Source organism: Tauraco erythrolophus, chromosome 3 (assembly GCF_009769465.1).
Source record: "Tauraco erythrolophus isolate bTauEry1 chromosome 3, bTauEry1.pri, whole genome shotgun sequence".
In the NCBI taxonomy this organism is placed as follows: domain Eukaryota; kingdom Metazoa; phylum Chordata; class Aves; order Musophagiformes; family Musophagidae; genus Tauraco; species Tauraco erythrolophus.
Window position 1 is genome coordinate 56396522 of NC_141467.1, and position 27671 is coordinate 56424192.

Consider the following 27671-nt stretch of genomic DNA (forward strand, 5'->3'; position numbering starts at 1 on the left):
ACAAATCCTTGCATTCAGTACTACAAAGGCAGGGGGGCCTGGGGTTATTTAGACACATTTCTGAGAGCTCTGTCAGTTACAAGAAATCAATGGACTATCAAAAGTTAATCCTATTTCTATCCTTCAGAGCGGTTAAATTTGAAAGGTCTCCAGGGTCAGACTAATGCCCCCTTCCCATCTCTGTGCTCCTTTCTGGCTGCTACTTCGTGTGACATCTATTGCAGTGAGGTTTTTTTGCAGCTGGGTGACTGAATTAGCACATCTCATGGTGCTACAGTCCCTCCTTCTTTGACACCCACGTCCTCCTAGCCCACCGCAAACAAGGCAGGTGAGCTTAAACCGCCACAAGCATTTCCTGTGCCATGGCCCAAAAACCTCACTCGACCCCTTCTTACCAGCGCGCCATGTGCTGTTTCTGTTCCCTCCCACCTCGCTAATGCTTTATTTCAAAGGCATCCTACAGGAGTACTATCACCTTCCCACACAGATCCGACCGCAGGAATAGCATAGCACCTCGAGCGCGTTTTCAGATGATCCTAACAGCAGCGGAGGAAACACCAGGGGCTGTGTTTCGCTGGAGCAAGGCTATGGCGAGGGCTGTGCTAGCAGGCTGCTGCGGCAGGCGGGAGCTGCCAAGAGAAGAGTCCGTGCACTGAACTGCCTTTCCCATGAGAAAGCTGCACGACCAGAAGTCATGCTACTTACTCCAGCCGCCCGACTACAAAAGCAACTTTTGAAATCTACAGGTCATAAACTTTTAATTGGCCAGGGCAGAGTGGCTCAGTAGGAAAATCCCCCTTCTCCCTCCCCTCTGGGCAATGAGCTAAAGCAAGGCTCTTGTTTTAAAAACATTTAACTCTTTTTTGCTCAAAGTAATATGGGAAACGTATCCATGTCACAGGTGGTCAGGAACATACTGTTAATAAAAATATGCTGCAAGTATAGTGTATTAGTGGCACTTCACAGCAATTCTTAACATTTTCAGATGTAGTGTCAAAATGATGGGTTTTTTATATCTGAACATGCTTTTTGTTAACAGAAACGGAAGAAAGTCATGGCATGTTGCCAAATATTATTTGAACAGAAATAATCCCGTAAGAAATACTTTTTTTTTTTTTGCAGTTAACACAAAACTGTAAACTGGATCGGTGTGTGTCTTTCAGCATGAAATTGTTCAGTAATAAATACGACTAAGTCTTAACAGACTACGGAGTAAAAGTTCCCTTAGTGTCCAGTTTGTAGCAGCTGTTGAACGTTCAGGGATGCACAAGGCACACCTCTGCAGATTCTCTATTACTGACATACAAAAAAAAAAAAAAATCCATTCACCACTCAAAAACGTTTATCTGCATAGTAAGAATTTTTCTACTACTATTTACAAGAAGGGCTTTTAGTGCAAAAAACAGGAAGTGATGTATTAGCTGAAGTGCATCGAGCACATCTCATACAGTTTCACTAATAACTAGTCAGCATCACATCTTGGGCCGCCAGCCATTAATGAACTGTAGTATTTTCTTAACCTGCAATTTGCTTAGCTTAAAGTCTTCCGACAGGATTTCTTCTGTGAGCTGAACCAGTAAATTGCCATCAATCTTCTCTGTAACAAAAAACGCTATGACATCTTCTGACAGACCAATAAACCTCAGAGATTTAGACACTTCCTCTATCGAGAGTCCAGACAGGTCCGTGGGTGGCTGCCAGGGAGAGCCGTCCCCACAAGATCTTGGTGCTAACTGGAGGTGGAGGGGGGACGAGAAGGGATAAGACACAGAGAATGTGTCCTGCATGCCCTTTTTCACCAGATATTGATCTTCCAAGAGGTCTGGAGAACCGGTTTTCGACTCCTCCTCGGCACCATCTATTTTCAGTGGCAAGGGACACATGTCCGTAACCGTTTTCTCTTCACTCGACTTCGGTGCCCGAGGAGGTAAGGCAGGACACGAGTGGCTCTGCTTTGCGTTGCTGCCTCCCAGAGTTTTCTCGTCAGTGCAGTCTAGAGAGTAACTTGCCGACTTTGGACAGCTAGAGATGGTGTTCGTGAACTCTGCTGGGGTCAGCGGGGAGTATCCCGCCGGGAGCTCACATCCATTAAAGTCAAAAGTCAAAGGTGCTGGGCAGTTTCTCTTTGGCGTACCTGGAGTCTTCTGTCTGGGATAACTGTAGCTCCTGCTTGGATCAAGCAGGAAATCACTCCTATTCAGGCCTTCAGCAGTTCCTGAAAAATGGTTTGGCCAAGATAACCTTGAAGGCAGAGCTTCAGTTGAGGGGCTTCCCAAAGGCATCGTGCTTTCAGGCTCTTTGGATTCAGTTTTCATCATGTTACAAGGGTAGCAGGAAACAGGTGTGCTCTCAGTTGGGTTGGTGCTGTCACTGTCTGTGACGTTGCTTAAGAAACAAAGCAGAAATGATGTCGTTAGTACAAAAAAATGTGGCATTTGAATAAATTCATAAATCATATGACAGAGTCAGAGGGTGGCTGTCACAAGGAAAGAATCTTCTTTCCTCCGGCAGAACTTTTCAGATTTGAATTAACAACATGTTTGAATAATGCAATGACAGTTCTTTTACTCCTTCTACAAGCCTGACAAGATGCTGATGTATCCAAAAGCCTCACATCTTGGTTTTTCAAGCTCATAAAAAAGTAGATGTCTCAATTCAGTTCTGTGTCATCTCCCGAATACTCAGTTTTTCCACTGTTGAATTCCTGAGGGGCACCACCAGGGAAAAGGAACAGCCTCACACATACTAGAAGATGTTCTAATCCTGTATTTTGTATTTATATACCACAGATGCGTCATGATATGCAAAAGCTCGTAATAAGGGCAGGTCACCATTGCAACAGACCCGAGCTTGACTGACGTAAGAGATGACCAAAAGCCCTTTCAGAGCCCACGGTTTCATTTGTTATGGCACTTGCATGCGCACAGGGTCCTTCCCCACTGGTCACCGGTGCAAAAACTGCACCGGTTCACAGTACGATAACACTGAACAAGTTAATGTTTACTGCCAAAGGAAGAGTTTCACCTGGAAGCATAAGCAGATGTAGCTGCATGTGTTGAAGTATCAGGCTTTAAGCTTACTCCACAGTAACTTATTTGTCTGTCCATATCCTTAAAAAGCTATGACAAGAAACACTTTTGCTTTTCAAAGCCACCTAAAGAAAGTTACCCTGACCTGCTTCCAGGTGGTAAACTAAGCTCGGCCTGTCTGAAGGAACTGATGATTTATACCCAGGTGTTCCCGAGAGACAGAGATGCCAACAAAAGCATGTAGTCTGTTATCAAAAGCAAATGTTTGCCGCTTTTATGTTACTTTCTAAAATAATGTCTGAAGGACTGGGTTGATCTTTGGAATTCTGGCCAATTAAGCCAGAACACTGGAAAAACAATTAGCAGATTTATAAAATCCTTAACACAACATATGGAAACCAACAGTTGAAAAAATTGTTTCAATTACTCACCTCTCTCTCCTGAAAACTAATTACTCAAGAAAGAAACTTGGTAGTCATTCTGCACAGCTCAGTGAAAACTGCTTGAGGAGGGAAGCAGCTTTCAAAATACCAGCATAGTTTTGAGCGGATTGGCACAAAATTAGTTCCCTGTGCGTTTACAGTGAGTCAGAGGGGAAGCCAACCTGGACTTGCCCAGTTCAAACACAAAGCACAGATGCGTAAAAGCAGCTCTAATCTGTATCACTGGAAAATAAGTTCTAAAACTCAGCCACAACACACACAGTTTCCCTCTATCTAACCATCCCTTAGTCTCCACTCCATGCCCTCCAACTTTTGTTTTTTCCTCTTTATGTCACTAATATAAGCTTGCCAGTTAAAGCAGTTGGATGTTTACAATAGCAGAGGTGGGTTTTCCCCACTCCCCCCTTGACAAGGACACACTGTCAACTGGTCATTTCTGGCTGCTTAAAGGCCAACTGGTGTAATGTACACAATGCAAAGCCTTTTTCACAAACCAAGCCACTGGGCTGCACAATTCAAAGAAGACAGTCAGTGGGGCGTTGTAAACAACTAACTATACAGACGAATTAAACTGATTGATCCTGCTTCTGTTCTCTAATTCAACATTAGAAATGGGAACATTTAGTGATTTAAAACACTAACAGAACTACTGAAAACTGATAAAGTAACATTTTCAAAGGACTTCCTTATTCGTTCTCCACCAAAAGTAACTTACTGGGACTCAGTGCCAAAGGATGCAAGGGAAATCTCAAATACAGCTGAAGTCAGGCATCAGGTATTTTTATAGGCAGAGAAGGACAAATCATACTGGTTTTGTTTGTGTCTAAAACACTGGCTGCAACCCTTCGCGATCCAGAAAATAAGCTCATTGAGAAAAATGGCAAGACTTAAAAGCAACTTCACCAGCAACCTGATTACTCCATACATTGTCAATTTTATAGCAGTTTCCTCTGCAGTGCTAGGTCAATTGTACCAAAATGGAGATATCTGGTCTGAATCCAAGCTGGAGATGAATTTCAAGAAAATATTGTCAAAGTCAAGGCAAATAATACCACCTGCATTCCTGTGAAACTTCACTTCTCACTGTTTTCCTGGTTTCTTGGAAGGCAGATGTATTCTTCACCACAAAGAGAGAAAGCAGCATTTGACAGGCCCTAAATGCTGGGAGGTCTTGTGCTCAGCCTCCTGTGGAGTAGACCTTGACAGAACTACCCAACAGACTTTCATAAAAACAAATGAGCAGCCTTGATCTAGAGTGATCATTGCCAGATACACAACACTAAGCTGCAATGGCTTAGAAAGGCAACTCCAGTATAAGTTGTTACACCAATTGCACTTAGCCTGAAATGATTTCGGTGGTGTTTCAGATCAATTTGTAACATTCAGACAGGTAGTAACTTGTCATTGAAGAGATACCAAAGTAACAGCAACAAGATATTCAAGGCAAAAATGAGGTGAGACTTCAAAAGGTGTATACACTTTCTAAAGCCAAAGGAAGAACACTGCATTGCTAGGAAAAGGTATGCAGCCACATAATTCAAAATTTACTGCCAACTTTTGACTAGCCTGAGTGGATTTCCCAGTTTGTGGGTTAGGCTTGTGCTGAAGTGGGTTTGATCTGGAAGCTGTCTGACCCTCTGCCGCTTCACCTCACTTTGTACTCAGCAGTGTCTGCTGGCCAATCTGTTCTCCATCACACCCACCCTAGAGGTCCCATATAGTTGGCACAACACACTTACGTACTACCACATCCCTTTTGTATCCCCACTTATCAGAGCTGGCTGCACTGCATGCATGCAGCACTGAAATCCCACTTGAAAACTAGATTTGAGATGCTCTGGTTTGAAGATTCAAGCCTTTCAAGAATTATACAGAACTGCACAGGATTTTCCATTTGACAGCCTGTGTCATGTCACAGTGAGATCACTTATAGCAATACCTGCAGGTATTTAACATAATTTGCTATGCTAGCTAGTAAAAAATAGATAGCTGCATCCAAAGAATAATGGATGCAGAGGGAGGGAGATGATTCCCTCAGCAGATTGAGGGAGGCGATTCTGCCCCTCTACTCTGCTCTTGTGAGACCCCACCTGGAGTGTACTACGTTCAGCTCTGGGGCCTCCAACATAAGATGGACATGGAGCTGTTGGAGTGAGTCTGGAGGAGGGCCACGAAGATGATCCGAGGGCTGGAGCACCTCTCCTATGAAGACAGGCTGAGAGAGTTGGAGTTGTCCAGCCTGGAGAACAGAAGGCTCCAGGGAGACCTTCTAGCAGTCTTCCAGTACCTAAAGGGGGCCCACAAGAAAGCTGGAGAGGGACTTTTTACAAGGGCGTGTAGTGATAGGACAAGGGGCAATGGATTTAAACTGAAAGAGGGAAGATTTAGATTAGATCTGAGGAAGAACTTGTTCACTCTGAGGGTGGTGAGTCACTGGAAGAGGTTGCCCAGAGGATTTTGTGGATGTCCCATCCCTGGAGGTGTTCAAGGCCAGGCTGAATGTAGCTTTGAGCAACCTGGTGTAGTGGAAGGTGTCCCTGCCTGTGGCAGGGCGTTTTGAACTGGATGATCTTTAAGGTCCCTTCCAACCCAAACCATTCTATGATTCTATAGTTTCTGCGGGAGCTTGGTTTCCTCTTGAATCTTTAAAAATAACTTGACAGGTTAGCTCATTTCACAAAAAGTCAGCAACTATGACATAGTACCATGCCTTTATAAGCAAGTGCCTTCAAAAAGAATACAGCTAAATTTAAATTTCCCCAAAAGTGCTAGCATGGGAGTCTCACAGCTCAAATACATACATGTTGTGCAGTCCTGAAGAATAGTAGGACAGAGTAGGGCTAGGAGAGCGGGTCTGCTGTCGTGCAGGTTTGACTGTGCGAGGAGGGATGGAAGGACTGGTGGAGGACGGCTTAGAACTCCGTGGTGGGACGGGGGGAGCATTCAGGAGCCTGCATTCCTCTTTTACCTGTACAAAAGAACAACATGTAAGTAAGCAGCAAGAAAATCTGGGCACCAGCACTCTCAACCAGATGAAACACATCTGCTTCTGCCTTATTCTATGAAAGGAAATAATTAAAAAGGGAGGGGAAGAGAAAAATTATGCTAAGTATATACATTTGCAACAGTATGTGGCTGTCATACTGAAGTCTATAAAAATGCCTTACTACCAGTACAGCTACTAGCCATCTTTTTTAGGGTGCTTTTCAGTGGTTCAATATCCACTCATTTAAAAGTAGCAGCAATGAAACGATGTAAAAGAACCTTCCAGTAACATACAAAATCAGACAGACTGTTCCAGATAAGTTACACATTTTGTAAGGAGCAATTCCTTAGGCTTAAACTTCATTAGTGTTGTTTATTTCTATGTAATAAACCAAGCTTATATAATGAATGGATCTCAGTAGACTTTGATGTTTCCTGACTGACTCCACCAGTGACAGTCAGCCACCCAACTCCAGGATAATTCCCAGCCTTCCTCCCCCAGGAATAGTACATGTCTCTCTTATTTACCAGATGCTGGTATTCAAACCTGGAGCTTCGTTCCTTCTGTAGCTGCCAAAGCAGTCCAGGATAAGGTCAATTACAAAAGTACAAGTTGAAAGATGTGGGCAGAAGAGCCTGCTCAAGTAACGCACCCTGCCAATAGCTCTACTTTTTGCAGTCAGCCAACTTTGCAGCTTAAAATACATGGCTTAAAACACACTGCTGCTCTGAAATTTAGTTTGGTCTGCCTAGGTAGGAGCAATACACCAGGACCAGGATCCATCCTCATAGAAAAAATGATGGAATTAAGACCTTAATCTCATCAGTACATATTTGGGAGAGCATCTTTACTTAGTAGGGCTAGAGGTGAGCAAGGTTACTGAGAATTAGGCTGCCAGGCAAGATTTTTAAGGACTCACTACCTTCCCCTGGCAGGAGGAGACCTCTATGTTGTCCTTGTTTGAAACAATCTTAGATGCACCAAAAAAGAGAAATTCTCTTTGTGTTTGAAAGTTATAGCTTATTTTTAAATTTAACAACACTGCAGAACTAAAAGTTATCTTAGCAATTCTGCAACACATAATTAGCAATTAAAGTGATTTAATTTATTTAAAAACAAAATAAATGTAGAACCTTTTGCAATCCACTTCAGTGCTTTCAAAATGCAACAACTCATTTAGTATAGTACTTTTGTGAAATGGAAAATTGGGGTCTGGGACATTGTAGTACATTTTTTCCCTAATTCAAAACAAGTCAAAATTACAGGAAATGCCCGACAGCATAGAACACTGAAATAAATCTTGCTCTAAGGGTTCTTATTTGCTCTTTCAAGGAAAAAAAAAAAGAATCAATTTTATTCATGTTTGTTATTGAATTTGGGCATAAAACTCTTCAACCATTTTAGTGCTGTGCCCCAAGGATGCTTAAGGACTTCATTTTTATTTTTTTTTTTCTTTTTCTCCCAAGTCAGACTAGGCAAAGTTAATGCTGCATGCTATTGAATATACACCCATGGAGTTAGAGAGACCATTCAGGGGAGCTCTTGGAGCACAGCAGATGGTCAAGGGGTTAAAGGGATTCTTTCCTGGGAAGACTGCTGCCATTCAAAGGTGCTGGTATAACAAACTATGCCAAGCTCCTTCGCTGACCTAGATTGCAGATCAGAACGAGGCCGTAAATAATACCGGTTTGCAGTCCCAGTTGGTCCCTGTCACAAGACCGCGATTAGAGCTGCCAGACACAGCCCTCAGGAAACCCAGCAGGGGAATAAAAAGGAGAGGTTTTTCAGATTAGACTGACGAAAGCAAGGGGAAACTTCAGAGGAAGCTGCCCTTGCTAGGTCCAAGTGAACAGCAATTAAAAATACATGGGAGAGGAAGGGAACAGTTGTGGCGCAACATGAGGATCACCTCAATGGCTGCTGCTGTTGGTAGGAACTACTATTTTGTCCAGAAGCACTCAATGCCGTGTGGCTGCCAGACACAGAGGCAGCGCATTTGCACTGCACGTCCCGGGACTTGTTTCCGTCACCGTCTGAGCCCTCCCGTGCCCCAGTGCTCCTTCCTGTGACCTGGGGATGGTGACCCTTTCCTGACAGCGTGAGGTGGATTTTAAGACCTCTGCTCCTCTCCCTTGGTGCCAGCCCGAGCCCCGCCAGCACCCACTGGGCCCTGGGGTGTCACTCCTCAATCTGGGAATCGCAGGTGCCCATCGCAGTGACCCCTTCCGAGGCCGCCTGGATAAAACCCTTGCTGATGGGAGCCTGAACTTCCGGCACACTCCATCAGGGACGTGCTTTAAATCAATCAGGAAAACAGGCTCCAATTTTATGCAAATTAGTGTTTGGGGACTGAAGCAATTTCTGATTTACGGGCCTTAATTCAGAGGTCCTTTCTTCCACCCCGCTTCTGCCTTCATGCTACTCTGATTTTCTGAAAGGTATTTAGAAAATACACATGCTATGTCAGAATGCTTCATCCTGTCGGAGAGAAGAAAACCAGAGCAGCTTCTGAAATATCGCGATGTCCTTTTCTCTCCTGCAACCAGCTCCTGCACACACATTTTAAATTTAGTGCATGTAAAAATACAATTGCCAGCCAACCTTTATACAGAAATGCAATGGAATATCATTCTAGAGAGAGTGATGACTAAACCGCATGTTCATCTGCAGCTCCTGAGATCTACTTATTCTATAAATACCCTACATGGAAACCATGCAAACATCTCCTCGGCCCCAGCCCACTGATGAATTCAGTAGGTCACTGATACTCATTCCAAAGCTGTTCCAGGAAGCCACAAAGCCAAGTCTAAATTATTATCGTCTATGGAGATGTAGGTTTTTTTGTTTTGTTTTGTTTTTTGGTTTTTTAAATGGGATTACACCCCTTGCCCACCTCTAAATGCAAGCTAATATCTTTAGCAGAAATTATTTCTCCTACACGGCTAGAAAGCAATACCAAAATTGCTGCCAGCACTCACATGTTACCTCGGTAACATAAGACACACCTGACAAAATCGCACGCTTTTTATTAAAAACGTCTTTAAAAAGCAACACACGTCTCTACCCCAAAGGCCACTCTGCTGCCCTCAGAAGGGAGTTGCTATGCCACGAGGTCTCCCCAAGCGTGAGAGCCCACACGGATGCTGCGCAGGTGCTCCACAGCTCCCCCAGCACCCCATCGCCCACACCTCGGGCACGACGCGGGGAGCTGGCACCCCCCTGCCAGGAGGGCAGCCTTCCGCCCCCACCACCCCCTCGCCCTCCCTCCTGCTCCCCAGCGCTGGCTCCGGCACTCCTTTGACCCTGCGCTGAGGCAGTTCAGCTCACAGAAATCAGCAGGAAACTAATCATTTTCCAGATCCAGACCTGGCTGCCTGCCCAGGCGCAGGAGTGCCAGAGCCAGCACAAAAGAGGAGCCAGGACCATGTGGCTGGGAAAGGAGAAGGAGGAAGAGGAGGAGGAGGAGGAGGGTGGGATGAGCCCCACGCCAGTTACATCAGCATAGGCTGCCAGGGAACCTCATCCCGATATGACGCTGCTGGGCTCTTGTCCAAAAGAGTCCGGACCAAGCGTCAGTGCATACCTGACCTCAGAGGCGAGGAAGTGCTCTTGGCTTCCTGCACTCAGACATTACTCGTAAACACTCTTTGCTAAGAAGACGTAATGTCTTGACTTCCCTGTCTTTGCCGAAGCTGCTGCGGTTGCTTTTTGGGGAAGTTTTGGCGGCAGGGTCAAAGGGCTGCAGTTGTGGGTTCCATGCCTGCGCTGGCGTTCTCCTCCCCTCTCCTCGCCGCACGTCCCCAGCGGCTGCGCAGCCTGGCCAGGGGTCCCCCCGCAGCGATCCACCGCAGGCTAACCCAGCACAAATAAATACAAGTTCGCTTTCAGCCAGACTGTGGCCTGGCCCATGAGGGAAAGGCTACGGCTGGCTGTAGGAGGGGAATAGGAAAGGGACGGGCTCACCATGGTTTGCTGCAGTTTGGTCTTAGATTAGTCTCATCTTACCGTGCAGCCATGCTCTTGAAAATATCATTGGACTTGCAAGTGGAACAATATTTTCATTATTTAAATTCCAGCAAAACCCCTGCAAAACTGATTTGTTAAATCATAACTGTCAAGATTCATGTGATGTAAGTATGTATCACTTAAATTTTGCTAAAGATTCCTAGATACTCTGTCCTGAGGAAGCTTCCTTTTTACCTTCCTGTCTTTTAAAAAATAATGTTTAGGACTATGTCAAGAGACCACATAATGGTTGGATTTTCCACCCAGTTCACATAAGCTCTTGTTGATAAAACATATTTGTGTATTTGCCTCTGAAGTCTCCACGTCATTTCAGGTTTGGAGAAGTGATTTCTCCCATGAGTTTTCATTAGAAACCCTAGGACAGGAAACATGTTCTGTTTAAAATTAAGTCCTCTAGAAGGCTCATTTATTAACTCTTCAGAGTTCCTATTTAAACATGTTTTCTTTCAATAAGCAGTACAGAGCAATTAGTTCAGGTCTCTAGTTTGATAAAGTTGCCTTGATGTCAACGACACCTAATATGCTTTAAAATCTGCCACAGACTCGTAACAGAGAAGACAATCTCTCATTAACAAACACTTCAAACCCACAAAAATTCTAGCTGTCCTCATTATCAGAGCCCGTTAACTGAAGATGCACACATTAAGGTGATCCAAGGCAATTCCAAGTGGGGTCATGCCCCACGCACTTGGACCACAGAAAATATGAGAAAACACAGAGGCCGCGTGGAGAGATAATGTAGAAAGCAAGGGAAGGAAGTGACCCAGCAATTCTTAGTTCTTGTTTGTGTGAGGAAAAAAAACCCAATAAATATCACCTGAAAGTATGAGGATTAAGCTACTCGATCAGTTATATTAAATATACTCTGGTGATTTTTAAGACATGACTTGATAGGAAACTAGTTGAAGTTGCACACAAAGTCTCACAATTTCCTCACCCTCCATGTGTCCCCCCCTCCAAGTCTTCCCTAAAAAAACACCAAGCAAACTCTTCACCAGCTAAAAAAAGAAAAAAAAACAACATAAATAACCCTGACTTACTGCTTCTGATTTGGGAGGCACTGGAGGTGGAGGTAGGGAAACATCCGAAGACTTTGTGGTTGCACCAACAGTCGCAGGCACAGGAAGAGATGCGGTACCACACTTTGATCGGAAAGACCCTCTGTAGTTGTCACATTTGTTCTTCTCACTTAGTGAGCGAGTGAGAGGCTGCTCGCCAGCCTTTCCAGACCCTTGGTCCAACCAGAGCTCTTCGTAAGGAAGTTCTGGTTTTGTAGGCAGAAACATCGATTCTTCGCTAACTTCAGGAAAAAGGTAATCACTGCTACTGTCACCGGACTCCTGGTACTGAAGACCATCGTGAGAAAACAGGGCCCACTCGTTACACAAGTCCCTGCAGCCGTGGAGGTTCACTTCACTATTCCCGTGCAAGTTGCTTCCATAGACGCACACCGAAAGCCGATGGAAGGACTGCGTCAGCTCGTCCCGCGCGTAGCTGAGGGAGTTCGGCACGTGGCTGTGCCCCGTGCAGCGGCTCTTCTTGGGGCTCTTGCAGTCTTCGTTCCAGTCAGTTTTCACATCTCGCACGGCACGGGAATACTCATCTATGTCAAACTGTTCCTGGCATATATTAAACCAGTGCTGGATGAGGGATTCGTGCCACAGCTCCCCCTTCACCAGACTGTCGGGTAGGGTAAATTTCGGAAGCGCCAAGTGCAAGGGAAAATGCATGGGAATAATTTTGTTGCCGCGAAGCACACAACAAACCACCACAGTCTTGGTTTGAATGTTGACAAACTTGTACCTGTGCCCTTCACGGATAAAATGCAGGTCATAAGGGTTTCTTGGTGTAGGACTCGGCACGGTCACATTAACGGGCAGCCTGGTTTTTTCTACTATATTGCGAATCGTGTGCTCACCTTCTTGCATCTGCACCTCCAACGGGCTGCGGGTGCTAAACTTGCCCTTACACTGGAAAGGGAGACTGATGCTTTCGTTGGTCCTGTGGTTCATGCAGATGAGGCAGGGCATTTTGCCTCTGCCTAGCTTACTAATTGAATTAAGTTTCCCGATTTTTTTGAAGATAGTGTTGAGTCGTGACTTCTCCTTAGACGATTTTGCATAAAGGATTTCTGCTTGCCCCATTAAAGTGAGTTCATCCCCGGTACTAAGGGTAATGTTGTAAACCTCAGTATCTTCGTTGCATTCACCTGAAGCCACCTGCAAATAATAATAAAAACTTGGTTTTCCCCCACTGAAGATAATGCTTCAAATCATATCAAATCTATTGAGATTGGACTTACAAGAATACATGTTGGGAGAAACTAAACTAACTTCATTTGAATAGCTAGCTAGTCAAGTGCAAGGTCTTCAACCTGAAGCTCAGCCAAGTAACCTTTTCTAATTGTTCTGCACATTCCTGCATCTTACCTGAGGGGAAATAGCCACCTGAGACTGCCAAAAGGAGCATGAGAACAAACATAACCAGTTTTTAAAGAAAGGACATATCCACGTATCCCAGCAAATCAAATAGCCTCTTGTGTTGTGCAGCTCTGACAGAACATGTCTAACTTCCCTTGGGCATCTTTTGCCCACTCCCTTGTTTTTGCTGTTTGCTAGAACTTATTTGCCAGGCTCTTGTGGGAGGTAAACCTTCTTCAAGGCCAGGTTGGACGAGACTTTGGGCAACCTGGTGTAGCGGAGGGTTGGAACCCTCCATGTGTAACCATGGCAGGGGCGTTGGAACTAGATGATCTTTAAGATCCCTTCCAACCCAAACCATTCTATGATTCTGTGACTCTTCCACCATCGTCAGCTCCCTGAGTAGCACAAAAGGTGATCTCATCATTATGGATGAGGCATATCCCTTTGATATAATCAGTACCAGGCTAGGGGGAATGACAGATGACATCTATTCCCTGAAGGAGAATAGACCAAGAATATTGGTCTATCCCATATGCCTAACTCCCCCTCTGCCTTGCTCCTCTAGTCAAAGACTTCCTTCCTCATTTTTTGATCATAATTGCAATTTAAGAGATTAAACAACATATGCACAGCCATGTGTGTGCTTTTCTACTATGGAAATTGTACTGGAAATTAAAAAAAAAAGGCAAACCAGATGTCCAAGGCTCATTTGTTCCTGAAGTTATTTCCTTAAGAGTGGAATGACTCTTTATAGACAAGATTGCTCTGCTTCGTATTCGAGTGGTTTAATGTGAAAAGCCCTTTTCAGGGACCTAACAGAACCCACCCAGCTTTTCCTCAGCAGCAGCAGATACCTACTCATAAAGGAAGGTGTATCAGATAAACACTACTGGCCTGTTACAGTAGACCATTTGATTTGGAAATATTGAACGTACTAAAAAAATTGCAAATGAAAACATATGCTGAAATGGTATATCCCTTCCTCACCTCTGCAGCCCCTAAAGACCTCATGGAGCTGCATGAAGTTCAAATTCCAGGCTTCAAACTCGGGTATGGCCACAGAATAGCCATCACACGAAATCAAGGCTGTAATTCCAATCAGTTAAGTGCCGAGAAGTGCTGCGAATAACGCTTCCTCTCATAAGCCGTGATGCGCAACTCACCCGTGTTTGTAAAGCTGTGGTTGTCTCCCGCGAGCCCTTCAGAACAAAGGCACAGGCAGCGGAGCCGAGGAGTGCCGCTCGAGCACTTCAGTCTCAGGGCTTCCGGAGAGGAAGTCGTTCAAGCCCTGAATTATCTAAACAAATACTAATTGGTCTATTCCAGGAAACTACTAGGATTTATGGTACGCAATACTCATTCACAGCTCACATTGCTGTCCAGGCAGTATTTTGAAACACCGCGACACGAAAGGAAACACTTGGGTTTTTTTGCTGATAACACCAGCGTGACGTTCATCACTGGTTTCACCTCAAAACCACCACAGAGCGCTGCTTTGGAGCTGCAGCCATGTAGCCCTGTCTTCGGTGGAGCTGATAAGGGCTGAGGACACACAGAGCTCTGTGCAGGTAACGTTCAATCCCATCCTTCTCTTTCTGAGAGGGCACGTTCTGTAAGAACATCGGTTTCTAGCATCAACGAGTCTCCACACATGACTTCTTTGGACAATGCAAGCTACACTGTCAGAAATTTTAACTCGAGACAGTATGGTTACAGCTTTTTCTCACTTCCTGCAGGACACTGGCTGGAGTGAGGGAGGTGTCACAACCTACGGCTGTGGGAGCTCCTGCTTGGACAACTCGCAGTTCCCTGGTGATTCACAAACAAACAAGCCACTGTAGAAGGAAACAGTGGGTCAGACGTGAAAACACAGAGGTGGTCGAACTTCACAACAAAGGTCTCACAAAGCAGCTGCTTATTAATGGCATCCATTTGAACCAGTTAATTAGCAAATGGATTTTTAGACTCAACAGGCATGTTTAAAGACAGAATTATTCTCAATTCAAAAATTCAGAAAATATTTTTTTTTTTGAGATAAAATAATAATAATAATAGTCGCAGGATAATAATAGGTGAAATAAGGCTGAATTTTACTGAGCTGGAACAAAAGAAAAATCATGCCATAGTTCTAGTTTGGCACTGTGAGAAAAATACTGTTCTGCACTCTTCCTTCTGAACAAAAACATAAGATATCAGCTGCTGTCCAAAACTGTAATAAAAAAATTGAAGAAGTGAAATGAAAAGTCTAAGACTGCACAACTTTATTCCTACAAACCAGACCTTAGTATGGTGAAGTCATACTCAGTATGGTGACGTACACCTCAGCAGGCTGATTATATTTTAAAATTTAAGTTCTCAAAATCAAGAAAGCTAACTCCTCTCTTCTTGTGTCAAGTTAATTCATTCATTACCACAAGGTAGTTAACGTGTGAAGCATACATGGTAGGTAAACGTATGTTTCAGGACATTAGTAACAAATATTTACCATACATATCATATATATCATATCATATATGTATCTCAATATGTATCATACCATACATAGCACTTTAAAATAATCTAGAAATTCATGCACAGATATCTCTACGTTTTTGTTTCTCAGATTACATAGCTAAATGTTCTTTATTTTGTCCTTGTAGCAATGACCTATGAAAAGCAAACTTCCTCCGTCTTGTTCACTCAAACATTTCACTTTATCAATGGCCATGAAATTTACAAAAACACCAACAAATAGGGCTGTGGACTTTAGCACAGGACATCAGGTGAGGCTTGTAGAATCCTCCAGGTTGGGCAGAACCCTCAGAGCCATCTAGTCCAACCTACTTCTCAAAGCAGGTGTAGTTATGGCAAGTTGCTCAGGACCATGTCCAGTTAAATTTTTAGTTTCTCCAAAGACGGACAATCCACATTTTCTCTGGGCCATCTCTTTCTTTGTTCAACTACCCTTGTGTTATTTTTTTTTTTTCATATATTGGAGCAGAATTCTCACGTTCCAACTTGTGCCTGTTGCCTCTTGTCCTCCCACTGGGCACCTCAGAGCAGTCTGTCTGTGTCTTTATACCCTCCCATTAGGCAGGTATGCACAGCAGAGAGATCTCCCCTCAGCCCTCTCAAGGCTGAGCAATCCCAGTTCTTTCTGTTTCTCCTAATATGTAATTTCCTTCAGCCCCCTAACCATCCTGGTATATTGGATTCTCTCCCACATGTCAACATCTTCCTGGTATTAGTAGGTTACTGGAAAAAAGCCATTTCCAAAACTGGATGCAATACTCCAGCTGTAGCATCACAAGTGCTGAATGATGGGGAATAATCTCCATCCTCACCTTGTTGGCTACACTCTCCCTTATACAGCCCAATATGCTGTTGGCCACTTTTGCCACACCACCACTATTGTCTACCAGGTGCCTCTCAGACTTTTTTAGAAAACACTTTCTACCCGTCGGTCTGGTGCTGGGCTTATGGCATCCCAGGTGCTTTGGTGAACTTCACAGGGCCCCCCCATCAGCCCAGGAATCAGTCAATTTGACTCATGCCAAATAGTACGCTTACAGACAACATGATCTGGGAGAAAGTGAGTATCATAAATTATTCCTAAAAGGCAGAATGGGCAACATCACACCAAACTCGACTCCCTCTACCCTCTGAGCTTCCGACACTGACCCAACAGGATTTGCACCTTCAAGCACCCCTACACTCCTTCATGCCCCTGCTGAGAGCATGCCCCGTCCACCCTCTGCTTCCTGCTACGAAATCACTGGCAGGGTGTAGCAGAGCCCTACGCGATTTCAGACGCTCGGGCTGGCTAGTGGCACGTCCCAGCCCACATGTGTGACGTGGCATATCACTGGTATATGGTGGAGAGAAGACAGCGGCACGCCATCTCAGAGCGGCAGAGGTAAGGTAGTCCAGAACACAGACTGATGCAGAAATGACAATTTATTTTGATGGCAAACTGTTAGAATCTTCTCATAATTCTGGAGAACAGGTAATGCTACAGAAGGCAGAAAGCACCTAAGAAGCTTTCATTCTGCTGCATAACATACCCGGAGGGCTGACTCCAGCCTAAGTGCGGGTTCACTCTGTTCCACGCTTTCAGCTTGCTTCCCTCTTCCTGCTTTGCCCACACTCGAGCAATCCTCTTGCCTCCCTTGGGACTTCTGCCAGGTTTGGTTTTGAACCTTCAGGCGGTTAGTAGGAAGCCGAGACCAGCTGAAGGAATGGTGGGAAGGAGGGTAGGACAATACATTTTCCTCAAACATCTCCACAGTGGGATTGTGCCCTCATGTTGTGGGTTTTTTTTTTTTTTTTCTGTGTGGCCCCTCCTCGCATCTTCCATTTAAACCACTAATTCTTCATTGGACAATCCAAGTGCAACAACATGCAGCAGTAACCATCATACCTCCAGTTACTGTCATTACCTGATAAACAGAGTCTCCTCCAGTTATTAAACTACTAGCCTTGGGAGTGTTCCAAAATAACTCCTTCCCCAAACACGTTTTATTTCGTGGTTCCTCTGTTTTACACATTATAACAATGATGCTTTAGGCATTATAATGGTGACTCCTGCAGTTTTACATCCCCCTTGCCTCTCTTTTGCCCTTCCCAGCCAGTTTGCACTTTCTGTTAATAGGTGAGAATAATCAGTGCTTCCAGCTCTGTGGAAGAGGCAGTGCTTTGTCACACTATACTCCAAAGCCATCTAGAAATCACTAGTAGATACTAAAATTGAACAACTCCTAAAGCAGAGGATACACAGAACCAGAATCTACTCCATGCTGTACATACCCTCCACCTCCCTACTGCCTAATGTTGATCCATACTAACCATTCACTATTGATGCCTGGACGCTGACCAGAAAGGTTACTGGCTTACAGACATCTTATCCAACACATTGCAAAACAGCAGTGGGTTAAGTCACTATAATGTTTTACGTTTTAAGACTCCTGCAATTCAGTAACAATTCAGAAGTCAATTACATCTACTGCAGAAGACAGGCATCAGGAGAGTGATTAATGATTATTTAGGAAACATGTTCTTCTGGGAAAGCTCAAGTATATAGTTTCTTTTCCTTAAGGAAAGGTTAACTCAGAAAAATAGATTTTGATAACACCTGAGTCAATATCCTGTCTTGGACTCCAACAGTTCTAATTTGTTATACTTTGAAGTAGAAGTCTTTAATCACTTGGACACTTATGAACTCCTTATAAAAATGATTTGTGGCTTCATTATCGCTTGTTATATCTGCTAGATCTTATGAGAGTAATGCAAGTATTGCATTCACAGTAAAAAATCACAGTTAGTATTCTTTTGGTAGAGCTCTTTTTAACTGTGAGGTCTCTGATTCCTAGTTACCACATACAGTTTTTACTATTGAAGTCAAGAGACCGAAAAAATTATTTTAGTTTTTAAAGGTCTCAAAAAATTAATAAAGATTATTTTAACATAAAACAGTCTTCAGAAGGGCTATTAGCAGAAAAAATAAGAAACTTTTTCAAAGTTGACTAAATTCAGTGAGAGAGCATTCCATTTTTATTTTATAAATATCTGTCTCCCGAGACAGAGAACCAGCAAGTACAACCCTTCAGTTGGTATACGTGTGTTTCCTCTCAGCTGAGAGGTACTTTGCCCTGATTACTACATTAAAAGCTGGCTTCAGTTTTGTTTAAGGATGTCTCAAATAAACCAAAGTGTTCAAAAAGTGACCCTAAATGTGACAGGTAATACCACAGAGCTCTAACACGAAGCGGCTCTTCACGTGGGACGTCAGGAAGACCAGCACACGAAGTCACTGCGAGGCAATGGCGGTCATTGATAAGGCTGGTATCTAGCCATAAGGTGATGAGGGGACTGAAGCATTAATTCTCAAGTTGAAGTACCATGAATTGCCTGTATATTTGGAGTTAAAATCCGCACACAGACTCATTTCAAGAAAGTCACTATTGCAGCACTTAAAAATGCCAGCAGAGGTTACAATGTTCTAAATATGTGCTTTTTGGAAACACAAGACAACTTTATCAGAGCCAACACCACTGCAGTCAAGTCAGGAGATCAATTTTGCTTCCCTGTGCTGCATTAACATTTGTCAAAAAAAAAAAGAAAAAGAAAAAAGTGCACAGTTTTCACTATTTAGGTACTTCTGACAAAGTTCATACTGTATGGGCTAACACAGTTACACCACTGTGAAAAGAGAATTACATTAAAAAGATAACCAAATCGGGTATCAAAAGTTCATATCAGCCAAACAATGTCTTTGATAGGAAAAAAAAAAAAAAGAATCATTACAGGGCTGGTTACCTAACTTACCTCTCCTCTCCATCCTGGAAACGCTCTGCAAACAACTCCACAACCTCTCCTGGGAGACCAAGTGATAACATCAGGACAAAAATGATATCCCAGAAGATTCGAATAGTCCTACAACACTAATTGGGCTGGTTTTTAGAGTGGAGGAATTCATGGCTTGTCTAACATTCAATCTATCAGACAATATTGTTTTTCAAGAGAACTTTCTGTGAATTGCCCTCAGTATGATGTGAGGTTTCTGCTCCTGGTTTTGTTTTTAAATCTTTCTGCAAACAGCTTCCTGGGTATTTGTACGGACTGTCATCTGCATGGGACCAGAGCATGTGACTGCAAAAACCTACTGCTGTTGGTTCACCCAAAGCTAGTGAGGTAGCTCAACTTTCTTAATATTTTTTCCTTCTAGCATAGAGAATAATAAAAAAAAATCCTCAGCTTTGTAGTGTAATGCTGTTACCTAAACAAAATCCTCTGCAATTATGCACTGAATATTAATACAAAAACTGTTATTAACTATCTGGTCAGTGAAGAAAAGACAGAATGCCTCGAATTTTAAATTAAGAACAGATTAAATACCTATTGACTGAGTGAAATTAGCTTATCCCCAGAATACTCTAAATTGCTGTGCCTGTAGATGCTGCTGGCCATTGGGTACCTGAGGCAACGGTCTGGGTATACAAGCGCAGTACTGATAGGTATGTACATCCAAAGAAATTACTAGAAGTAGTTTTAGCCATTAAAAAAGTTTGGTTTAATCTAAAATTGTTTGCTATTCTGTGAAAAGTGACTCCACATTCCACTCCCAGCTCTGCTTGATGGCATGTGTTACATCCCTCCTTCAAATATTCAGCAGGGGCCAAAGCCCCTGTCTCAGTGCACTGCTCAGAAAGCCTGCCTAGTTTCAAAACAGTGGGGAAGGAAGGAATGAGAGAATGGTTTGGGTTGGAAGGGACCTTAAAGATCATCAGTTCAAAACACCTTCCACTACACCAGGTTGCTCAAAGCCTCATCCAACCTGGCCTTGAACACTTCCAGGGATGGGGCAGCCACAGCTTCTCTGGTGCCTCACCACCCTCAGAGTGAAGAAGTTCTTCCTCAGATCTAATCTACATCTCCCCTCTTTCAGTTTAAAGTCACCGCCCCTTGTCCTATCACTACATGCCCTTGTAAAAAGTTCCTCTCCAGCTTTCCTTTAGGCCCCCTTTAAGTACTGGAAGGCTGTCAGAAGATCTCCCCAGAGCCTTCTCTTCTCCAGGCTGAACAACCCCAACTCTCTCAGCCTGTCTTCATAGCAGAGGTGCTCCAGCCCTCAGATCATCTTCGTGGCCCTCCTCTGGACTTGCTCCAGTAGCTTCATGTCCTTCTTGTATTGAGGATCCCAGAGCTGAATGCAGTACTGCAGGTGGAGTCTCATGAGAGCAGAGTAGAGGGGCAGAATCGCCTCCCTCTACCTGCTGGCCACACTTCTTTGGATGCAGCCCAGGATACAGTTGGCTTTCTGGGCTGCAAGCACACATTGCCTGCTCACGTTGAGGAAAGGAGACCCATCTCCCCCTGCCTCCCCCAGGATAAGGTGGCTTAATTTTCCCTTTAACAACTAATACATGAGAAGATCCCACAGCTCGTCACAGCAAGAAGGCAGTTCTCTAAATTACAGCTCTAGCTGTAAAATCCTGTTGAAGCAGCAAAGGATTTACACAGAGGAGCAAGGTTTGCACCAAGTTGAACCGTAACAATGGCACATTGGCACATGCAGGCAGGCCTCTAAGAGCACAGACAAAACCATATACTAACCGTCTGGTGAAACCTTGTAACACTACAGGCTCTCTCTTCAAAAATTATCCATTAAAGACTTGAGTGTTTGGAACAAGAAAGAATTCCTAGAATTCAAAGTTCCTCCTCATCTTAAATGCTTAATCAGATTTTTTTTTTTTTTTTGGTTTTATATCAGATTAACTACCTTCTGACATTCTCTTCTGAATTTAAACAGGCGCACTGCTTTGGACAGATCTCAACCCTACTTAGTATTCTTCCCTTTGCTCTAATCAGTTTGACAGGATCTCCTCTATATTAAAATTTTAGCGTACATAATTCTCTGGCATGTAAAGAGTTATTAAACACTTAAATAAATCGTGTTAAGTTCATTTATTTTTTGGAAGATGATAACCTTGGAATAGACTTCTATGAAACTGGAAAAACTGCCAAGAGAAATACTGCCAAGTTACTGTGTAACTAGGTTAAACCTGGATTATTATTACTGTTATTTACATTAAGCAGTATCACTATAATACCTCTTAAAAATGGATTGGATATCTAACAGTAAGCTATGCTTATTTCTCAGTTTGCTAAACACGACAGAGTTTTAAGAACACTCACATTAAACACAAGATACAACATTTTACATTTACACAAGCCCGCAGACGAATACTTTTCTCCCTATAAAATCAAAGCTGCATATTTCACTGTGCCACTCTCTTGATTTGGTCGTTGATCAACCAAGAAATAACGGCACAGCACTGGATAAGGCTAGCAGTGCACAGATAAGACTGATTTTCCTGGGTAGAAATGAAATTTTCTTGTTGCCTTGATTTGCCCAACTACATCCTAAACACAAAAAAACATGTTCCAACTTTCTCATATAGCCTTCATTCCTGAAAGGATCTGTTTTATGGGTTCAGGTTAACGGAGAGCATAAACAAAAACAACCTACTGTCTTGAAAGGCATGAATCTGAGTCTCTAAATGAATTAACTGATGAGCTCTCACACTTGCAGCAGTCTTCAGCAATCTTGTTTCATGCCTATAAAAATTGCAGACTAGCTGGTGTCCCCCAACTCTAGCAGTGCAAGAAAGAGAAAAAGCCATTACAAGCTTGTTATACAAACGCCACCTCACTACACACGGGACCAGGAAACTCTGTATTGCTTTAGCACCAGCAGTATCCACCAGTTTCCCCTGTAGGATACACGATGCAGATCTGTGCCATCGCATCCCAGCTCTAGGACACTCTTCTACCAGTCCTAGGTGGTGTATCAACCGAAGCAAACCAGATGAGCCCAAAGACCACTCCGGTCCGTTGGCAGAGCTGACCTACTTTGTGTAGCGTCACACGCATAGGTAGGACAAGGAAGGAAAAGTTCTGTTTTAATTGCCTCATGCCACCGCACTGCAGTGTATTTGGTGACAGCAAGCTTTTTTATACTTATGGGATTGCTGACCCTTTGATGAGCCCAAGGGGCGTGCACATGCAAACAGACACGCACACAGAGAACAAGCGTGTCTCCCCCTCCCCCGTTTTGTTTTATTCACAATGCTGTTTGGCTGCAGTAATTTTGAGACAAGCAACCCCATCATTTCACCCTGCGTGCTCTCTGAGAATAAGGCTTTCTGGACAGAGATTTGAGCAGCTGCTGCTTAGCAGAGAATAAAACTCAGACTGCTGGAGGGGGAGGACAAAGGGGGCAACAAACAACATTTGTTTAAAATTTGGCAGGAGCATCCTAATTAGATGAATTATTGGATGGATCGTCAGGACTGCTCCCCAAAGTGCCATAGGACAGGAGAGCCCTTAGAGGACGTGTCGATTTTAGACTGCAGAAACGATCCCCAAAAGCACCATCACTGAATGCAGGACACTAAAGGCTCGTTTGTCTCAAAAATTACACTTCCCACACAGCGCCGTTGCTCACTTGCCATGTATATAAAGGTTGCAACAGTTAATCATTTAGACAGGGATAAATATTTATTCAGGGACTACCTTAACGTTGAATGTTATTTCCTCCATGACGTAAACTCGTTCAGGAAATGCTTTAGCCACCTCCTCCACACTGTTAAAATACTGCACTGGCTCCTTAATATCTCGGTCTTGTTCCAGCAGCTTAAACTGCCCTGAAAACAGATGATAAACAGAAGAGTTGTAAGATATTTATATTGGACAACTGTCACTGTGGCAACTGCTGGCTCAACTTCTTCACCATTTCGCTCAGTCAATTTTTCCGGTTATTAGCAGCCAAACAAGAAGACGAAAGATTGCAGAGAGTCTCCTGAACCTGCTGTGAAAGACAAGCAGTTTCGCCAGGTCGGGATGAAAAGAATGTGTGGGAGCCGAAGTGAAATTAAAAAAGATCCTTTTATCACACACTCTCTACAAACAGTAAATAACTATGGAGGTGTTTGTGTAGTTAATTCGGTGTAACAGCATCCATACGGATAGCATTTTTTGGCCCTTAATATTCAAAGTTTTACAGAAAGAAAACACACCCGTTACTATAAAATCCCAAAACAATAAACATAAGGGGTTTGCTTTTGGTTTTAGCATCATCACACAGCTATTAAAAAACGCTAGGCTAAAACCCTTTTCCCTCTAGGCTTCCCTAAGAGTGGAATAGCACCTAACTTTCCTTAATCGTATACTAAGCCCTTTGAGAACTTTAGCTAACATAAGCAATGTAACCATTCACATTTAACACCCTTTTGAAGGTGGTCACCCTCAGAGGAGCATTAGAAAGAAGTGTTTCTTCCCGACTTTACTTCCTCCCAGCATGAAAACTTTGGCTATTTTCTAAGTCTTGTAAAAGGCAAGAACTAACATGGAGGCAGCTGCCCCAGGCAGACCTGCCAGGACAGCCAGGCACTTCAGTCACTCCTGTGCACTACGAACACAGAGTTTAAAAGCTTTCTTTTATAAATACAGCAGTAACAAAAGCTTAGACAGACCCATTTGCTACCTTTATTACTTAAAATCAGTGCAGCGGTCTTCCCAAATTTAGAAACATTAACTACTACTAAGTTAAAGGGTGGTCTCAGCATGAGAATAGCACAGCAAGACTCCATGTAAGAAACAACTCCAGAAAACAAGAAAAAGCCTGAGTAAAATCAGTGGTTCTCCTGCACCTCCTCTAAATAATATTTTAAAATTAGCAATGCACGCAGCCACTGGGTTATTGTTCCCAAACAGTGCGCAACTTCATCAAAATACATCCAAAACATCAGGATGTCAGCCACCTACAGAAAAATTTTCCCACTCCTCCACCATTTTTGCGCATGATGCCCTGCTGCCTCTATACATCCCATCAGACTTCAGACTTTTGTGACATGTTCGGAGAATTCACCCACACTGAACCATTTCAGGCCACCTAGCAGCAGAGGAGGGAACGAATGCAAGCTCAGCAAGTCCTGACTGCCTGTAAGAATGACCTGTCCCACCACCGAGCCAGGTGTGCACACACATGTGCACACCAAGAGCGGTATGAGACTGAGACACTCAGCTCTTCCACCCAGCCCCAGCACTCCGCTGACAGAGGCACTCTTTTAATCAGTTTGCTCAAGTACTGTGGTTGTAAGCCTGAACAGCAGCTTACGAGACAGAAGACATCCTTTTATTCCCTTCCATACATTTTGTCTTTCTAAAGACACCATATTGAAGTATTATCAGCAGGGTAGCTAAAGATGCTGGTACTTCCCACCTCGAGACTGTATTTTGCAATTGTTTAATAACTTTCATCACACTTTAAAAATCAGTTGCTGTAGAATTTTCCTAACTTCATGTCTGCTTCAGGACACGCTATTATTTGAAGTTCAGTCAAGACAATTCCTGTACTTCCAAGTAGGAAGCAGTAGGACCTTTAGTCTGACCTGCTGAAGCCATTCCTGTAGTCAACTACATTGTCGTAATACACTACAGGAATGGCTTCAGCAGGTCAGACCAAAGGTCTGCCTCGAGCAGAATTCTGTGTTAAACAGAAGTCAATGACAGCTGTGCAAGGAGGACTACAAGCGCCATTAGCAATACCCCTCAGAATCTCCTCCATACCTCCATGAGGAGCTCATGGCTCAAGGGTGCCCAGAACAGGGAAGAGGTATCTTTGGGCTTAGTAGCTCCAGAGGTTTTCTTCCCTGTAAATGTGTTTAACTGTTTAAGGTACCTAAAACTTTCACTGCAGACATATCTTCTATCTTGAAAAATTCTGGCAACCTCTTCTCCTACAGGCTCTGCAATTGCCTCCAGGACTGAAAGCAGAAATTTTAGGAGGGACAAAGTTACATCTGGCAGACACTACAGGTAGCCATAGGAAACCTGACAGTGGACAAGCATTTGGAAAAACACTTCACACGCTCAGTAGAAACGTGCTAATGTCCTGAAGCTGAATTCCTCAACCTGCCTGCTCCGAGTCCCTTTCAGTGCGAAGCAAGAGAGGTCAGCCTGCCAGCACCTCTGGGCTCAGGGAATCCAGACAATAAGCAGGAAGATGGTCAGTTGACTGAAACTGGAAAGTGTGTTGTAACTGATGTCCAAACCACAGACAGGAAGAGCTGAAGAGAGGACAACTGTGCTTTTTAATCCCCAACCTGCCACACAGACCATGTAAGTCCTCATTTCAGGATTTTCCTGTTAGCTACAGCCTAACCAAGAGGAAGATGCCTTTCCCAGCTCTGCAGGTCCTCGCTGCTGCAGGCACCCCGCTTTCCTGCAAAGGAAAAATCAGGAATAGGGGGGAGCTGAGTGAAGTCAGATCTCCTTCTATGTGGAGTCAGGACGTGCCAGGTCATCAGGCGGCAGCAGGAACTATGAGTTGCACCAGGGAGCACCTGACAGCACATAAAAACTACTACTCCAGAGTGCAGAGCCAACGACTGTATTTCACAGAGAGTCACTAAGGGCAAGATGTTCTTAAATTTTACAGAACTCATCACATAGAGTTTGTTCTCCCTGGGCTGACCTGAGGCTGTTGCTCTCTCCTGCTTACTTCTGAATTGCTCCTCAGGGAGGGTTGCTGTCTTCTTTGACTACCGACACAGCCACCTGCCTGCAACCCTAACTGATTGCCCACTTTGGGATCCAGGGGTCTGATTTGCAGGATTTCCAGCTGAGGTTACTATTCGAGGCAAGCTGTGATTACAATCTATAATACTTTAAGTTCTTTGAAGAAAAAAACCCAACAAAATCAGAACAAGTTTTCGTCACCTCAGACAGATATAAATCCAGCAGAGTTACTTCTGATTTAACACTTGCCCCTTACCTACAGAACATAGTTGAATATGATACTGCATGGAAGCTACATAGCTTTTTGAAACTGTTAAATTTTGCTAGCTCAGAAAGAATTTGAGAACTCTCACTTCAGAGTCGGAACTGAGTTGGGCAGAGTAACCAGGCATGAATTCACATGAACGAGGAAGGAAAATAACATACTGAATAATAATACATTATATGAATACTTTCAGCACTTTGGATGAGACAGTGGTCTTTAACTCTATGTTCTCTAGTTACTCTGATTGAAAGCATAATACTACTATTTTATTCTGACTGTGACGTGTTTAACAATAGATAGTCTGGTGGCAAGAAAAGAGCAGTTACTCATTGCAATCCGAACTTTTACAAAAATAATAATCCCAAATTCCTCAGCACAGAACAAATGCTTTAGGCTGTGAGCAACTGTGATCAGGGTCTGCTATCTATTGCAGAATTACACATGTTCTTATGACAAAAAACAAATATAATAATCAGCTGGAGCTTTGCTTTGGTACAAAGAGATGCCCAGAACCATCTACGTTGCTATCTGTGCCATCCTCCCCTTCCTTCAGCTGAGCTGTGCAAACACAAAGCCGTCTGTGCCTTCTCTGCTAAAAAGCAGCAGTTCACGAGGAGGTTGGCTACAGAGGAGTACATGCAGATCCCAAAGCATATAATAGAAGGGCAGCATTAATCTCCCCGTTACGAAATCAAGAAGTATGCTGTGCATGGAAGCTGTCAGGGCTGGATGTTAAAAAGCTTCTCCTTTGGAAAAGATGGTTTAGAACTTGACATTTTCTATAGACAGTTTTTTTTTAAATTTATTTCCTCATTGAAAAAGCAGACTTTTCTTTTATTGGAAGGAGAGAGAGAAGGGCTGAAGAGAGGTCTGAAATACACATTTGAGCCAGATGTGAAGTAACTAACAGGGAGGAAGGAGACAATTTCTTACTATGTTTCTCCCTGGTTTCTACTCAAGCTGCCATAAAAAAGACAGCGTGGTTGAAATACAAGTTAAATGGACGTAAGTCTGGCTTGACTGCAAGTTAAAGCGGAATTTTATTACACTTCGCAAGAGGCAAGATTTCATCGGGAGACTTTACAAATCTGACAGCAATCTTACACAAATCACAAGGCAATTTAACTGCGTGTTAATTATGAATTTAACAAAAAAATTAAAGAAAATCTAAAGCTAAACCTATACTATAATAGAAGTATCCCCATTCTCTCTTACTAGCACAAAAAGAATAATGAAATGGTTCTCTAGTAAATCAGTGCAGGTTCAGAAAGATCAAAGATCTGTAATACCTCCATGGTCCACCGAGCAGGTGTGGTTACTTCTTTGCAGCCAAATGTAAGGGAATAATGAACGACAACTGCAAGCTTTATATTTCAGTCTGGCCTCTGGCAGGCACAGTATTGGAACAGTTTCATTCTAGTATATATTATCTCTGCAGAT

At 43.4% G+C, this 27671-nt stretch overlaps 1 protein-coding gene across 1 annotated transcript in view; it reads right to left on the reverse strand.

Moving 5' to 3' along the window:
• Positions 1 to 1369: 1369 nt before the first annotated feature.
• GAREM1 (GRB2 associated regulator of MAPK1 subtype 1) overlaps positions 1370 to 27671 on the reverse strand; it is a 102250-nt gene continuing 75948 nt past the window's right edge. The window contains exons 3-6 of the mRNA XM_086609252.1: positions 22961 to 23091; positions 11525 to 12703; positions 6274 to 6440; positions 1370 to 2385 (exon numbers count right to left, since the gene is read on the reverse strand). Of these exons, the coding sequence (XP_086465378.1) occupies positions 1473 to 2385; positions 6274 to 6440; positions 11525 to 12703; positions 22961 to 23091 (2390 nt within the window). The 3' untranslated portion in view covers positions 1370 to 1472. The remainder of the gene's footprint in view (positions 2386 to 6273; positions 6441 to 11524; positions 12704 to 22960; positions 23092 to 27671) is intronic.